This window comes from Suillus subaureus (assembly GCF_016647635.1).
Source record: "Suillus subaureus strain MN1 chromosome Unknown BJ212scaffold_2, whole genome shotgun sequence".
NCBI classification, from domain to species: Eukaryota; Fungi; Basidiomycota; class Agaricomycetes; order Boletales; family Suillaceae; genus Suillus; species Suillus subaureus.
The window spans coordinates 1401331-1416030 of record NW_024538558.1 but is presented as its reverse complement, the minus strand read 5'-3'; the positions used below and the strand labels follow the sequence as shown (position 1 = coordinate 1416030).

General features: G+C 48.9%; 7 protein-coding genes across 7 annotated transcripts; 4 read left to right on the top strand and 3 right to left on the bottom strand.

Annotated features, from left to right (window-relative positions):
- Positions 1–242: 242 nt before the first annotated feature.
- Positions 243–2498, top strand: BJ212DRAFT_1443943 (uncharacterized protein; the record flags this gene model as incomplete). The annotated part of the gene is made up of 9 exons (XM_041337897.1): positions 243–324; positions 385–524; positions 574–789; positions 836–1018; positions 1067–1485; positions 1544–1589; positions 1639–1775; positions 1815–2170; positions 2224–2498. The coding sequence occupies 9 exons, from the start codon at positions 243–245 to the stop codon at positions 2496–2498; spliced, it is 1854 nt and encodes a 617-aa protein (XP_041199175.1).
- A 674-nt stretch (positions 2499–3172) lies between these two features.
- BJ212DRAFT_1475280 (uncharacterized protein) lies at positions 3173–5886 on the top strand (the record flags this gene model as incomplete). Its single annotated transcript, XM_041339216.1, has 14 exons — positions 3173–3273; positions 3322–3391; positions 3443–3470; positions 3521–3875; positions 3921–4093; positions 4144–4340; positions 4394–4514; positions 4566–4652; positions 4705–4893; positions 4944–5002; positions 5051–5378; positions 5434–5518; positions 5577–5776; positions 5813–5886. The coding sequence occupies 14 exons, from the start codon at positions 3173–3175 to the stop codon at positions 5884–5886; spliced, it is 2067 nt and encodes a 688-aa protein (XP_041199174.1).
- On the top strand, positions 5676–7385 carry BJ212DRAFT_1316967 (NUDIX hydrolase domain-like protein). The gene is made up of 6 exons (XM_041334228.1): positions 5676–5785; positions 5916–6212; positions 6262–6440; positions 6493–6828; positions 6881–6994; positions 7047–7385. Exons 2-6 carry the CDS (start codon positions 6163–6165, stop codon positions 7199–7201), a joined length of 834 nt encoding a protein of 277 aa, XP_041199173.1. The 5' UTR covers positions 5676–5785; positions 5916–6162; the 3' UTR covers positions 7202–7385.
- Positions 7386–7605, bottom strand: BJ212DRAFT_1316964 (uncharacterized protein; the record flags this gene model as incomplete). Its single annotated transcript, XM_041334227.1, has 1 exon — positions 7386–7605. The coding sequence occupies one exon, from the start codon at positions 7600–7602 to the stop codon at positions 7429–7431; it is 174 nt and encodes a 57-aa protein (XP_041199172.1). The 3' UTR covers positions 7386–7428.
- Positions 7606–8169: 564 nt separating this feature from the next.
- BJ212DRAFT_1316961 (uncharacterized protein) lies at positions 8170–10050 on the bottom strand. Its single transcript, XM_041334226.1, has 5 exons — positions 9442–10050; positions 9190–9388; positions 9052–9136; positions 8772–8997; positions 8170–8719 (listed from the first exon to the last, which is right to left on the bottom strand). The coding sequence occupies exons 1-5, from the start codon at positions 9899–9901 to the stop codon at positions 8508–8510; spliced, it is 1182 nt and encodes a 393-aa protein (XP_041199171.1). The 5' UTR covers positions 9902–10050; the 3' UTR covers positions 8170–8507.
- Positions 10051–10115: 65 nt separating this feature from the next.
- Positions 10116–11058, top strand: BJ212DRAFT_1316957 (uncharacterized protein). The gene is made up of 5 exons (XM_041334225.1): positions 10116–10255; positions 10313–10332; positions 10379–10476; positions 10527–10546; positions 10597–11058. Exons 1-5 carry the CDS (start codon positions 10198–10200, stop codon positions 10797–10799), a joined length of 399 nt encoding a protein of 132 aa, XP_041199170.1. The 5' UTR covers positions 10116–10197; the 3' UTR covers positions 10800–11058.
- BJ212DRAFT_310631 (ATP-dependent DNA ligase) lies at positions 10522–14611 on the bottom strand. Its single transcript, XM_041342884.1, has 16 exons — positions 14239–14611; positions 13998–14180; positions 13873–13944; positions 13770–13823; positions 13448–13718; positions 13325–13390; positions 13109–13274; positions 12917–13057; positions 12760–12861; positions 12535–12700; positions 12408–12483; positions 12056–12353; positions 11818–12000; positions 11531–11761; positions 11036–11473; positions 10522–10973 (listed from the first exon to the last, which is right to left on the bottom strand). The coding sequence occupies exons 1-16, from the start codon at positions 14306–14308 to the stop codon at positions 10887–10889; spliced, it is 2604 nt and encodes an 867-aa protein (XP_041199169.1). The 5' UTR covers positions 14309–14611; the 3' UTR covers positions 10522–10886.
- Between the last annotated feature and the right edge of the window lie 89 nt (positions 14612–14700).

Genomic DNA, 14700 nt, shown 5'->3' with positions numbered 1-14700 from the left:
ACAGTAACCCACTTGAAGTTCGTGTCGACTTTAATGATAATATTGTTAAGTTTATGACCGCAGCAAAATTTGTGGCTGTGTACTCCATTAATATTCCCTGGCGTGCTCTGATACGGCCATCAACTTCTTCAAGTTTAGCGCCGCTGGTCACTATACGTGTCTACCGAGCATTGTCCCGAACAATCACTACCATAAGACCAACCCTCACAACCCCTCGTTCAAGATACCCACTTTTCAAGGTCATGTCATCCCCTAGCAATTCCAATGCTCAATCTAGCGATGCGTCTTCGACGTCCACTTCGGACCCTTCCGAGTCATCTCTTCGTGGACGAGGAGTCTATGAAGCGTCTGGCGATGACGACTCATCTGTCTTCACTGTGATAGGAGACTGGGACACCACTCCTAGTCCTATGGGTTCTCAAACAGACTTGTCAGGTTCTTTAGAACAAGACATGTCTGAGGTCCGTCTTCGTCAACTGTATGACGAGGAAGAAATCGAACGTTATCTCCACCTTTTTTCTGCTGTAAGTTCTTGCCGCACTCGATGGGTGGTCTATCCTGAGGTACAACAAGTATGTGACGGAAGTGAGACTACCAGGTGCTTTGCGTAGCACCAAAGCCAAGCCATCAAGTAGCTCCCTCCACCTTCCCCGGTTACCAAAACCACCACCACTCCCTCCACGACCATTTGTTCGTCGTACCTCCGAACAAGCAGAGCCACCTACGCTTCTTCCACCCGTCATTCCTCCAAGACCGGTAGATCCCTCCTGGTCCGAACAGATCGCCATTGTGAGTGCCACCGCTATAACAGTAATTAAATCTAAACTCTCTCCAGAAATATATACTACCAGCTCTTCCACCGATGCCTCATCCGCCGCCATCCTTCGCTTTAAAACGCCTGAAACTCACTAGCCAGCGTTTTTTCCTTGCAGTAGTTCCTCCTTACCAGACTTTCTTTCTTTCCATAGCAAACTTAGCATTATGGAGGGACCCACAACGTAGCGGGCTATGGTGTGCAGTAGGTGGACTGTTACTTTTTGAGATCGATATATTCACCAGCATCTAGGCGTTCTGGGGACTATGGCTGTATGATCTTCTTCTCCCAGCACTGATGTTTCGAATCTTGTGGGAGATGCTCAGCCGGAGACTTCTCCCGTATCCCACTCTAGAATCTTTACAGATGCGGCGGAAAGATTCAGAACGAGCTAGGGAGTTTGGAGATGAAGTTCTCGAACGCCTATCGGCACCTTCGATGGGGCCGAAGGATATATTCCAGCTCTTCAAATCTCACAGATCCGCAGCAAAAAGTAAAATCAAGCCCCTTGCGAAGGATGCAGGGGCACTTCAAACGAGTTTAACTGGCGATGGTGTCGAGGATGAAGCGGCTACTGTTCTTGATGACGATACTCAAGAAGAGCAGGACATCAAACGAGAACTCCTGCACCTTCTCAATATTGTCGCTGATATTCACGAACGTATTAAAAAGTACGTACCCTGTGATTCGTGATGGACGGTAAACTTACCGGATACTTGTTGTTGTTAGCATTTTCATCTGGAGACGACCAGCAGTCTCTCAAAGATATTCAATCGTAAGTAAATCCTAGGGACTACTTCAGCATGTGCTTGACTTCTAGCAAGATTTTGGGTGTTGTGGCCTGCTGCACCCTGATTATTCCCGCGCATTACTTGGCAAAACTTATATATGGCGGCTGCGGGATATTGTTCTGGCATGTTATTCCTGTGTTGGCTGCTCTGCCACCAGGCGCTCGAGCCAGGTCCGTGTTTAATATATGTTTGCATCATATTTTGATAAGCGGCGAAATAGACTGCCAGGTCCGTTCGCTGATGCTCCCCACCGATGCCGACTATGCTATAGAGATAATTACGCAGAGGATTGCTAGGGGCGAGGAAATCAAACCTCCACGCAAGCCTCGTTCTTTGAGTGCTCGTGCTAATAGCGCAAACGACGGCGATCTTTCTGAGATTCCGTCGCCCGATGCATCATCCAGAAGCCAAATGCAAACCAATGATGGTGTTGATTGGAAGAAGTGGGGATCGCGTGTCGCGCACGGCAAGTTGTTGCTTAGTGAAGGCAAACAACGCCTTTCTTCTGGACAAGTGAATACGGTCGGTCTGACGTCCGCAACTTTACGAGACGAGGAAACACATAGTACGCCTATAATAAATCAGGTTGTGATACGACAATAACTGATCCACTCTCAGCACATCCTGCACATCACACTTCAGCGCCTGGTCTAATCACACTGACCGCTACCACAGTATACTTCACAACACTCGCATCACAACAGGCAAAATTAATTATACCTCGCGAGAACCTCTGCGGCGTGAAGAAAACCGGTTTGATGAAAGGACTTCTAATTTCTTGGGTTGACGACGAAGATGGGCAAATAGAAGAGAAGTTTCACTGGGTCGGCAATCGAGATGAGCTTTTCGCGCGCCTTCTTGGTCCAGATAGTGCCCGATGGATGCGAATCTAAGGCTTGACGCGTCGGTGGCTGAATTAAAACTCAGAGAGCTCCGCGCAAAGGACCATGCCCTCAGCGGCACACTTGTATGCTTTCCCTCCTCCCTCATAATTTATTCGGCCTCTTCGCCTTTACCCGCCTTTCGTATGTTTATTGTATGCATTTCTGCCCATTGATATCTTGCTATTACCGTAACCTATTTGCTAACGCGATTCTGTCTTTTATCTGCCACCGCTCGCTCATTCTCCAAGGACATCAAAGTACTCCAGAATGTTTTTCTCTACCGAACTGTTGTCCAAGAGGGATAACGGATTCGGCCTCCTTTGGTGCTGTTTTTGTATGCTTCATTGACAATGGAATCATATCTCATTGCTTGATGTCCCAAATACTAGGCTAGCCGCAACCCTTGGCTCGAAATCAGCCTTTAAGAAATTACCCAAGCGCTCCGTGTTGACTGCAGATATATCTCAATTGTGTGATCTGATTGCTTCTCCTTCGGAACCTCTGGCTCTTCGCCTCTCAAGTAACTTGATGGTCGGGGCCGCACGGTAGGCAGATCATCTTCGTTGGGGCCCTTTATGCTCACTAAGTTCCAGTGTATATAAAGGTTTTATAATCTATGGCTGTATAACCAAACACTGTACATTTATCATTACTTCTAGTCAAGCAAGAACTCTTTCTTTCTGATGTCACGACTTGCTTCAACTCCCTCAAGCGAGTCGTGCAAGAGTTCCGTTCGATGGCTGCGTCCTGATGCCCAGCTTCAGATGGCTCAGCCGAGCGTCAGGTGAGTTAGCTCAAACGATGCGAGTCTCCTCTGACACTTCCTGTCAAGGCCATCAGCTGTTACCCTCGCTGCTGATCCTGGCGCCGCATTCGCCATGGATTTTGACGCAATGGTCGCTGTACGTTTCTGCCTCTCTTTCTGTTCGTCTCTAAGCCAACGATGTGGCTAGGATTGGGACGAATACTTGAACATTGGAAGTACGTTAATTTACTGTGCTTCAACTCGCGTGTACTCATCCCAGTTGTAGACAACAAGGGAGGAGCGGAAGAGGGCTTATCCGATGATGACTACAACCCAAAAGCCAAGAGGCCAAAAGGAAAGGGTAAGCAGTCTGCAGTCGCACCGGCTTCCACCACGGAAAACGCCCGCGCCAATGCGCATACACTCAACGAAAATCACGACCTCTTCCTCGCCAATTCTTTTGATGCTTCATTTGGTGGCAGCGGCGCCAACATGATTTCATCTTCCCAGAATGATACCTTCGGCTTCGACGATAGTTTCTTTGGCGCTTTTGATGGCCTGGATATTGGGGAGGGTGTTGGCGATGACGTCGTAAGGGAACTTGGTGAAGGCTGGGGAGCCGCCCTGGAGAATCCAGTCGAGTGTGTCCTTTTTTGTCAAGCGGAAATTTTGCTGAAATATCCTAGCCATGATATGCAAGTAGATGAACCGATTGATTTCGGGTTCAACGATGCAGATAACCTGTATTTCGAGCACGATCCCATGAACGATGCCGGTGCATTGGAGCAGAATGTCTTGCCCCTTCCTCCGTCGGCCTTTGCTACGCCTCAAGGCACACGACGGCCCGGGGGCTCAGCAGGTATGACGCATTATTCCATATTGACCATCCTTATGTATGAAAATTCAAAGCTACCCTTCCCTCTTCTTCCCTCACCGGACACTCCCTCGAATCCTCCACTGGTCCTTTGACTGTAATTGCCCCGCAGGTCGAAGAGACCGAGCCCGTTGCACCTGACGATCATCCGGCTGAACCCGTACCTAGGAAGATCAAGCGTGCCAGGCTTCTTTTAGATGTGCGAACGGAGTTGACGGATGACGAATTAAAGGTAGGTGGTAACGTCGCTCGTGGCCTGTGGCTATAACCTGCCTTTCTGTATAGGCTGCACGTCTGTATTATCTGGAAGAGCAGAATGCTATTCATCGACAACTCGCGCGGAAGAATTTTGAGAAGAACCAAGGCAGGCTCGTCGACGGTTTGCTTTGGGGTATTCCAGAGCACAGTGAGCATCGATTTTTTTTACTTGCGCTCATTATGAGCTTACACCTTGAAGTGCAAGCCAAAGAACTAGTAGACTTTTGGCTGGATCATTTCAAAGCACAATTGGACGCTCGATCTGCGTTCATGATTGACCCTCATGGTCAGTATTACAACACTTCAAGTGTGCCTTATTCAATACGCATGATCTTCAGATGACTCTCCTCCGCCAAAACGGAGAAAAACAAAAACCAATGCTGAAATCTTTGGTGGAGTTGAACATGTTCAAGTCCGCCCTGAAAGTCCTGCGTTTGGTGTAGGCCAGGCAAGCCCAGATAACACGAATTTCGATGCCGGTGGAGCAGATATTGACATGAATTTTGACATGAATTTCGACGTGGGTGGTAAGTTGCATCAATTACCATGGATGGCTATCACCCAATATCCTTTTCAGATGGCTGGGGTGCTGTAGACGATGCGGAACCAGAATTGCATAATCTTCGCTCGTCCGAGGTAGATTGGCTGGCAACGCTTTCCATACTCTCTTTGACAAGGTTTTAGGAACCGGGACAAGCACGTCACGCCCCTCGCCCAATGTCCGTGTTGGGCGACGAATTCGGCTTGGATGTCGTGCAGAACTCCCTCTCTCAGCGTAGCGCGCTCTTCCCTTGGGACAATGCGGGTGGAAGCTCCTCAGTATCTGGTGCAGTACTCCTTGGTCGCCAGAGCAGTGACAAAATCAGTGTTGACCACGCCGAGACTCGCATGAGGGGCAGCTCACTGAGCCGACGAGGAAGTTCTATTCCAAGTCAACAAGGCGACGTATTTGGTGGTACTGCAGGTTTACCTGCGAGTCCTCAAATAATCGACGACGATTTTGTATTCAATGGTACGTCGATAAATTCTATGACTTCCCAGGCAATATAGCTCATGGAGTCGATAAGTCCCAGCAGGCAATTCTGTGGCCGAATCTCAATTGTCCGAGGTCAATCTGGCCACCCTCGAGAGAAATTCCTTTAACTTCCTTGAGTAAACATTTTCACTTCCTGCCATTCAAACTTGGTTTACTCATACATTGTGCTGAAAGATACGCAAAGATGCAATATAAATCTCTGTCTGGGTCGGCTAGATTTCTCGCTTTTGACGATATCGTGCCGCAGACCACCAGCACTGCACACGTCGCAGCAGCAGCTCTCTATCACTGTCTTGGTGCGTGTCCGTTGATCACGGTGCTCTTCGCCTTTCACGCAGCGGCTATGTATTTCGTGCAAGCCGGACCATATCCGAGTACGCAATGCAGTTCACTGATGCCGATTCGACCAGTGTTAGGCACGAAGGACCTCATTCAACTTCGTCAAGAAGAGGCATATAGAACCATTGAGATCCGTATCAAGTGATAACTTGGCGCCCCCTTGTCGGCCGAAATGCATCGCAATCGATTACGTCAAATTCTTGTAGGGTCTCCCATAGACGAAGGAAGAGTCTCAGCGATTACTCCTTGTTGTACTGTAACACTAGCCGCCATCAGTTGTTATTCAGACTTCTTAGAAGTGACCTGTCATGTTATTGAAATTTGAAATTTGACGCCCAATACTCGGCTCTAGAATCATGATCAGGCCACCGGACAAAATCTTGATCGTGCCATTTTCCACCCGAATAACTCTCCGAAGCGGATGTTAAAGGTCCATCGTTTCACGCACCTGTTATTTGCTCGTAAACTTTGGTATGTACATACTACGTGCTAGCCTCACCTCGTCTCACCTTATTCACAGTTTTAGATCACATTTCGCTCAACGCACTATGTCCTCGCCAGCAATTCTTGCCGCACGCGCTGTACTTGCCAGCATAGATCTCACCAACTATGACCCTGAACAATCGAGACTGATGGATGAGAAGTGCATTTTGGTCGACGAGCAGGACAATGCCATCGGGGCGATGGACAAGAAGACTTGTGAGTCTATTTGCTCTGTATTATATGGTGTTCTGATAGCAGGTTTCAATAGGCCATCTCATGGAAAATATCGACAAGGGTCTCCTGCACCGAGCCTTCTCTGCATTCATCTTCCGTCCTTCCGATGGCAAGCTTCTCCTGCAGCAGCGTGCTTCGGAGAAGATTACCTTCCCGGACATGTGGACAAACACGTGCTGTTCACACCCACTGGACGATTTCGAGGAGGAAAAGATCGAGAAGGGTCAGCTTGGTGTGCGGAACGCAGCTTCGAGAAAACTCGAGCATGAGCTCGGTATTCCGCAAAGCCAAACACCAGTTGACGAGTTCCAGTACCTGACGAAGATTCATTACCTCGCACCATCAAACGGAATGTGGGGTGAGCATGAAGGTGCGTTGACAACATGAAAATACGGGCACATGTCTTCACGCGTCCCCCATAGTTGATTACATCTTGTTTCTGACGGCGGATGTTACGGTGGCACCGAATAAGAACGAGATTCAGGACTACAAATATGTGGACAAGGTCGAGCTACAGGCCATGTTCAATGACTCTTGTGCGTGTGTTCACTGCGATATATCGGATACGAGCTTACTCGGGACTTGCAGCAAATTCTTTCACACCTTGGTTCAAGCTGATTGCTCGCGACTTCCTATTCGGCTGGTGGGATACCCTTTTAGAGCGCCAGGGCTTTGATGGTCGTGTCTACGCTAAGACTCTGACAGGTGTAGCTGACGGTTCAAAGGTTATTAAGATGGCATGATATATCTCTCGTGTTGTATGCTCGATGTATCTGTAGGCAGTCTTTTATTACAGGAAGACATAACAAATACCGGTTTGCATGTAAAACATCTTCGTTTCTGTACTGTGTAGAGAGATTGTCACTCCAAAGCTAATGCATAATCCACTCAATCACAACTTTAAAATTAATATTATAATTTTTATTCCGTACCCAGTTCTGTTTGCCAAGCACCATGCACAGTCAAGAGACTATGAAGTAGTTACTGAGCAAAGAGAAAATGAGATCCCAAAAAAGAAATCCCCCAACAACGCAAGCCAGTAGTGCAGCAGCAAGGTCATCACACCCCTCAAGTTGCAAGCAGAGCTCGAGAGGACAAGGGCGGCAAAAATTTGATAACCAAAGAATGAGGGCGGTGCCCTCATAATAGTGGTTAAACTATTAAGAACAGATACTACACTTGATCTAAGCCAAAAGGCCAGAGTGGTAAGGATTCATATTATTCAGACAGCCTTTTTATATCCTCTACACCAACGCACGGACCATTCCATAACAGGTCGGCTATTTCCCTACACTTTTGCGGTAAATTTCGAGATCCTGCAAAACTCGTGCAATTACTTGTTTTGGCGCGATCTGTCTGTCGATTTCAAAATATATTTGTCTTGTAGAACGTCTTGGCTGTCTTCTTTTGCGCCCCTTTTGCGCGCATGTCGGTTTTCATTGGGCCCCGTCCTGCTAGCGCTTCAAGATATGCCCTCGTGCCTTCTGATGCCGGACGAAGTTCCGTCAGTCATTCGCAGCCCGGTAAATTATGGAGCACCAGCCTGCTCTGCTCCAATCATCAGATACATGTGACTATGCACAGTAACATGATACATAGATTGAGCGCTGCTCATGCGGTATAGCACGTCAGCTGGCCCTACTGCTTATTTTTAACCTTGTCATTTACCACTACCAGTGTCTGGATTTCACTTCCTGAGGCGAGCGTGATAAGTAGCTGTACAGATGGAGTTTATGCGGACCAAAAAGAGGCACACTCCTGTAGGTGAATATGTAGCACTGTATTACAAACGCAAATGCTAGTCTGTACATAGTAGTAATAGCATGTATGTAAAAGGATACACCGCCTGCATGACGGTACAATATATATCCTTCCAGCCCGCACTGCACAGACGAGCAGAATTAGAACTATAAATACATATGGTAATCATACATCATGAGCACGTCGTTTGCAGTCTTGTCATCTTGTCGTTACACCCCGTCCTTGGGGTAGTGGGTACGTGGACTCTGTCACAAATGAACTCCATCGTTTGTTGACACGTCCGTCCTCTTAGTGATCAACATTCTGGCCAGCACGCGAACCGGCGCGCGAATTGGCACGCGAACGCATCCTCGTCCCGCGAAAGATCCAGATCTCCTTCTTGTTCCCAAACCCAAGCATCCCTGTACGCGCAAGAGGAACGGTGGCTTCAAGCCTGTAGCCCATCGTACTGATTTCTTTTAGCGCAGATGCTGCAAACACGTCTTTGCTTAAATCAGGGGCTAATATAAGAGCATGTCAGGAAGGAAAATTTGATCTGCAGATGAGACGAACCGCCAATTGCAGTCCTTTTGAGCTCAATTGTGTAAATTTCGTCCTCACTTGTTCGGTCTCCAGCAATTTTAAACGGCCATGCAGCACGGAGACGGGGACCAATCTGCTCGCCGACGCGGCGCGGGGGCCGGACGAGTGTCATCCTGTGTCCCGAGCGCGAGATATGCGCGGCAAAGAAGTCACAGTGATCATCGGGACCGCTATCTTGAAATACCAGCTGTGGATACTAAACACACGGTTAATTATGCTTGTATGACCCTCAGGGTAATTAAAGACATACGGAATAGCCTGTACTAAGAGAGGTACGGTACTGATAGCCGTTGTGTGCGAGACAAGTAAAGAGTTCGCATATCATTTTTTGTGCGCTAGATTTGATCAGCACGTGACACAGGATCAGTGATTGGATGATTGGACCTACATGACCCCCTCACTCCCGCTCGCAGTCCAAGGATTCCTGTTAAAGAGAATGCGAAATGCGTGATGAATGGGGATTGCTGTGGATACACCGTGTGGCCACATGGGGATGATATTCTCCTTTATTTCTTCTATGGTATCTTGGAAGGCCACATTGCCCATGCGGAGCTCGTTTGTGCCGTGAAAAGAGACAAACAAGTGTTCTGTGATGACATACAGCGTGGGAGTGACGATAACGGAACGGTTTGTGACTTACCTGGAAGATAGGACGGGTTAGAATTCATGCCGTTGGAGCGTGTCATGGGCATGAGGCGCTGGCGTGCACTGGAAGAAGTTCGAGTACGCTCAAGAGGGGGTGGGGCGGCGCTAATGGTATCTGAGCGGCGAGGGCCGTTCTTCTTCATTGCGGACTTGAGTTGGGCCTTCTCGGGGTTATATGAAGGCTTTGGACGTGTTGTATTAGAGCGCTTGACTCGTGGTGGGGGCGGGGCTGGCTCGGAGCTTGGTGGGATGAATGGTGTGTTTGGGTCCAGATGACCTTGTGAATATTGAGTGGCCTGATAATTTTCGCGAGGCCACGGTGGAGAATTGTATGGATCAGATGTAGGAAACGGTTGTCGCTGGTGCTGCTGCTGCTGCTGATAGCCAGGAGGGTAGTATGTATGGTATGGCTGACCATAGTAAGGGAAGTTAGACTTTGGGTAAGCTGAATGCATTGGTGGTCAGGGAAAGAGATAGGAAAGATGATCGTACTAGAGTTTGGTAGTCGATATCATAAAATGGCCTCGTGTTAGGTGAAGACAGCAGACATGAGGATTCCCATTCTAGGCCGCGGAGAATTCTCTGAGCGTTATTCCATTTCTCAGTAGGAGCGCTCAACATTAAAGTTCATGACTTCGGTCTACTTTCGGGCCTCGGCCCTATAGATCACGTGAGTATTTTACAGTTCTCTCGTGCTTCCGAGTTTCTCTCTGCAAACGCCCAAGTCGCACCAATACTCCTCCAGGCAGTGATGGCATCAACATTCTTTACATGGCTCAGATCTCCTGCTGCTCGCGAGTACTTCTTCAGTATGCTTCTCATCAATTATCATTTGCTTGAAACGTGTCTTATCATACTCTTCACAGGCACACATTTCTGGGGACCAGTCAGTCATTTCAACCTTTACAAGTTGCATAACTCACTCATTCCAGGTTGCAAACTGGGGTCTCCCCCTCGCTGCCATCGCTGATCTTAGCAAAGATGAGGAGGTCATCTCAGGTTCCATGACCACTGCACTTTGTGCCTATTCGTACGTCCCACTTCACTCTCACGCAGCTGCGTTCTGACCCACGCACATAGAATGGTTTTCATGCGCTTCGGTATGTTCTGTGACGATGTTGTAAAGCGCGTAGTTGACTTCGCGTCATAGCCTGGAAAGTACAACCCCGGAATTACTTGCTCTTTGCTTGTCACTTGACAAACGCGACAACACAGTCAATCCAGGAAGCCCGTTTCGTAAACTACTGGTATTACGGTGGCCGTGAGAAGAAGTTTGGTCTTGACAAGGGTCCAGTCACCCAAGCCATCGAGGAATCACAAGCGGAAGCAAAGAAGGTTGCGGAAGCAAATTAGTAATATCCCTCTATGCAACGCTGGAACACGCTGCGCCTTTGACTAACCAAGGTCTGAAGTCAGCATCTAGATACTGATACGTAATGTTCACCAAAATCCATCATCTCCATCACCTTTGCTTTTCTTCCCGCCCTTGCTCTGCGCAAGTGCCTGTCGCTCATACATCTCAGAGATCTACCATGCAATTATGAGTACCTGCTATCTCATCGAATCTCAATATGCAGCGAACCACTCACTTGCTCAGGTCCAGTAGCATCATCTGCCGACTTGTCATCGCGTATTCGGATGAATCTGGGAAAGCGCAACGAGATCCCACGTTCCTCCACCAAGCCCTGTGCCGCTGTGTATACCGGGCTCAAACTCAGATCTGCCGCAAGCACCTCCCACACGATCTTTGGCTCAAACCACACGTCAGGCTTTGCACCACCAGGTTTGATGTCCCCGCGTGGTTTTGTGATCTCGAGCGGTCGCAAGGTGTCCCAGTGTGTCTGCAGCATCTCCTCACTGAACCCGGTGCCGATCTTGCAGATCGTCTGATACTCTTCGGCATCGGCGTCAAAGCAGGCTAGGAGGAAAGCTCCGTAAACGTTCGTGCGCTTCCCTTTGCCGTAGTACCCGCCAACGACGACAAGGTCCAGAGAATCACCAACACCAGCGAGGTAGTCTTTCTTGAGCTGCGTATGGGTTAATAAATATCAGTTGAATTTCGACGGGGTAAAAGTTGAAAGTACCTTGAGCCAGTTGACGCTCCGCCGGCTGGGTTCATAGTAACTTGCGTCCGACTCCAGCATCTTGACCATAAGGCCTTCGCAGCCGTCCTTCACACTCTCTTCGAGGAACGCCTGGATCTCATCTGTTGTCGATCCATCTGAAGACTTGGCAAAATCGAACTCTCCAGGCACGATTTGGAAGTGCTCCCTCAACAACTCTCGGCGCTCGCTGAGTGATTTTTGGAGAAGTGGCTACGCGTACGTCAATCAGCGCAACACCTCAATGTCGTTAGAGATGGGTAACAAACCTCGCCATTGAGATAAATAAGGTCGAATGCGAAAAGGCAGACTTTGACCTGGATATCTTCGACTTTTACGTCCTTGCGCTTTCGCTTGCTCAGCTCCTGGAAGGGCATGAGATTGCCCGAGGTCTTGTCAATCGCAACGGCTTCGGCATCAAGCACGAATGACTTTGTCTTCTCCATGATGCACTGTCTTTCCATCAGCCCAATCCGTACGGCCAACTCTATAAAAATCATCACCCACCCTCGGCAGCTGCTCCACCAAATCTGGGTACTTGGCCTTCATATCCTCTGAATTTCTACTAAAGACACTAACGCTGCCATCCTCCAGCATATGTACCTGGGCGCGTTCCCCATCGTACTTGTACTCACACGTGAATTGCCGCCCCTCGAACCGGTCGAGTACTTCACCGATCGCTTTTGTTGGCTTGGCGAGCATTGGCTTGAGTGGAACACCCGGCGTAAGCTTGCAATGTGTGCGCAAGCCCGATAGGCCTTGCGTCAATAGCGCGGGAACCACAAGTTCGTACGTAGGGAGCTCACTGGGAGATATGCCAATGAGCATAGGTGAGCGAGGCGAGGCGAGGGGGACGAACCTGTACACAGATTTCATGATACTAGCACCCTCTTCGAGGCGAGACGCCAGTTTCTCTTTGCTCCATCGCTTTCCGGCTTGTACAGATGATGAATCAGCTTCATTAGCGAGGTTAGAAAGAAACACACCATATTCTTTAGCCAGAACAGCAGCATGTGCGAGGGCCACGAGAACCGTCCGTTCAGCATTACCAATCCGGAGCTTGCCTTCCAGACTGCGCACAATGTACTTCGCCTCGAAGTCCTGACATGCGGCGAGGAGCTTTGTAATGATCGATACCTTCTTTGCCTGGGACTGTGGCGGGGACAATGGTGCTAAGTCTTTGAGAACTTATACAAGCATGAAGAACGAACCGAGTGTCCAGATGACAACGCGATCTCCCGTAAGTTTGAGAAGACGAAAGGAACTGTAAGGGCCTTGGGTTTGAAGAGCGTCTTCTGACTGTTTTTAGAGTTCTACCGACGAAGTAAGCTCATGTGGTCAGGGTTAATGCAAGTAACAGCAGAGCACCATTGCCACGAGCCCGAGATCGCCTTCTTTCTTGAGGTCTGCTTTAACTGTTGCAAGACTCCGTCCTGTGGACTCGCTGATAGCTTTGATGAGTAGGCTCTCGCCGATGCCCAATTCGACACCGACATAATCTGGGCTTAGCTACGTCTCTTAGTATACAAAAATAAGATAATTCAACAGGGAAAATCTTACGCGGTTTATGCACAAGTATACAGACTGCAGGAGGGAGTTGGAATCATCCTTCTTGCTGCGTTGGATGACGAGAAGAAAGAATGAGGTAAGGAGGGCGGTCTTTTCGAGCCTCTTGGTAGTGGCTTCGATGAGTGAGAAGGTCTTCGTTAATGCAGCGTAAGGCACTCTACCAAGTAATGGTGTAAGGAAAACGTTAGAGATTGTAACACGACGTACGGGTCTCCGATTTTCCACCCGCCCTTGACGTCTACCTCTGCGGCTCGGGACAGTGCTTCTTCGGCGCTGTGCATCCAAATCAACTTAGTCCTTCTGAAGTCCTGCAAGAGGAGTCGTACGTACGTTTGTGTTGCCGTATCTTCGTCGTCATCCTCCAGCTCGCTTTCGTCAGGAAGCTCATCCTCGCCCTCGTCGGCACTTGCTGAGGACTCAGCTAGTTGCTTTTCTAGAGGCTCAGATTGGGGGACTGCTTTGACTTTCCCTTTTCTTTTGGATGAAAGTTGTGGCGAGGAACGCTCATTTAGACTGGTGAGAGCTAGTGCGGTGGTCGTGGAGTTCTCGTCATCTGACTCGACCACACGTCTCCGTTTAGACTTTGAAGGCCCAGGTGATGCTAGGGCGTGGTTTAGTCCAGCTTCAACTTTCAAGGCTGGGTGGCACTCACCAGCGAGTTTTGGCGACGTGACATCCTTCCGTTTTGTTTTGGACTTAGCCGGTGCTGTTCGTCATTATAACCTGTCAGCTGTGCAGGGCGGAGGAGCACTCACACACTGGTGGTTCGTCGACCTCCATTCTGTCTCCCCTTTCTGTCGACTGTTTGCCATTTGAGACGGGCGATACTAAGAGTTCGCGAGGATTAAACTCCACAGTTCAGATAGTCCCAAATTCTCACTGATTTCAGACTTCAGTGACGAATCCGCCTTCAACTCATCCGCCTTCCTGTTGACGATGACCTCTCCCTTCACACTCTCCTCATTCGTGTTGGGCTTTCGCTTCTTCCCTCCCCACATTTCCGCCAGGTTCGATTGTTGTGGCGGCGCCGGTTTGCTGTTCTTTGGCATTTCAAAGAATTTACCTGGAAAAAGTGGTGGTGTGGTGGGTGGTCAGAAAGAGGAAGACCTCACACTACGTACCAAGTGTTTGTTGTCTTCTCATAAATCTTGTGTGAGCTGCGACGCGATAGAATGAGCGCGTGACAGACATGAACGCGTGTTACTTAAACGCGTCGCGTTGACCCGTGTGAACTGGTTCATGCCCCCTATCCCGCGCGAGCTCGAATCATAAATTGTTGGTAAAATTAAAATAACCAGTTAAGTAGTAGGTGGACCCAGACCAGCTCATTCAATTGAGATCCGGCAAATACTAACTAACCGGCCTCAATCGCCACACATCGCGGTGGATCCCATATTGCCGAAACATGCGCACGTTCGGCAGTCTAGAACTAGACTCAGCTCACGTGATGTCGGCTCTGTCGCGACTCGCGAGCGGCGAAACCCTACTCATTTGTCCATCAATTTTGACGATTCAACCTCGCCGACTTCATAGTAAAACCCCACGATGGATTGGAATGGATTGCGGTAGAGTAGGTCATTGAT

What these genes read in the sequence shown, in the direction of transcription:
- BJ212DRAFT_1316967 (XM_041334228.1), top strand. Translation starts at nt 6,163, where the DNA reads ATGTTAAAGGTCCATCGTTTCACGCACCTGTTATTTGCTCGTAAACTT. An exon ending in TTATTTGCTCGTAAACTTTG is followed by an intron (nt 6,213 to 6,261) that starts GTATGTACATAC and finishes CCTTATTCACAG; the next exon opens with TTTTAGATCACATTTCGCTC. An exon ending in AATGTGGGGTGAGCATGAAG is followed by an intron (nt 6,829 to 6,880) that starts GTGCGTTGACAA and finishes CGTCCCCCATAG; the next exon opens with TTGATTACATCTTGTTTCTG.
- BJ212DRAFT_1316961 (XM_041334226.1), bottom strand. Translation starts at nt 9,901, where the DNA reads ATGCATTCAGCTTACCCAAAGTCTAACTTCCCTTACTATGGTCAGCCA. An exon ending in TAACCCGTCCTATCTTCCAG is followed by an intron (nt 9,389 to 9,441) that starts GTAAGTCACAAA and finishes ATGTCATCACAG; the next exon opens with AACACTTGTTTGTCTCTTTT. An exon ending in CTCTTAGTACAGGCTATTCC is followed by an intron (nt 8,998 to 9,051) that starts GTATGTCTTTAA and finishes CCGTGTGTTTAG; the next exon opens with TATCCACAGCTGGTATTTCA.
- BJ212DRAFT_1316957 (XM_041334225.1), top strand. Translation starts at nt 10,198, where the DNA reads ATGGCATCAACATTCTTTACATGGCTCAGATCTCCTGCTGCTCGCGAG. An exon ending in ACTGCACTTTGTGCCTATTC is followed by an intron (nt 10,477 to 10,526) that starts GTACGTCCCACT and finishes CCACGCACATAG; the next exon opens with AATGGTTTTCATGCGCTTCG. An exon ending in AATGGTTTTCATGCGCTTCG is followed by an intron (nt 10,547 to 10,596) that starts GTATGTTCTGTG and finishes TTCGCGTCATAG; the next exon opens with CCTGGAAAGTACAACCCCGG.
- BJ212DRAFT_310631 (XM_041342884.1), bottom strand. Translation starts at nt 14,308, where the DNA reads ATGTCTGTCACGCGCTCATTCTATCGCGTCGCAGCTCACACAAGATTT. An exon ending in GGAGCGTCAACTGGCTCAAG is followed by an intron (nt 11,474 to 11,530) that starts GTACTTTCAACT and finishes ACCCATACGCAG; the next exon opens with CTCAAGAAAGACTACCTCGC. An exon ending in ATGCTACTGGACCTGAGCAA is followed by an intron (nt 10,974 to 11,035) that starts GTGAGTGGTTCG and finishes ATTGCATGGTAG; the next exon opens with ATCTCTGAGATGTATGAGCG.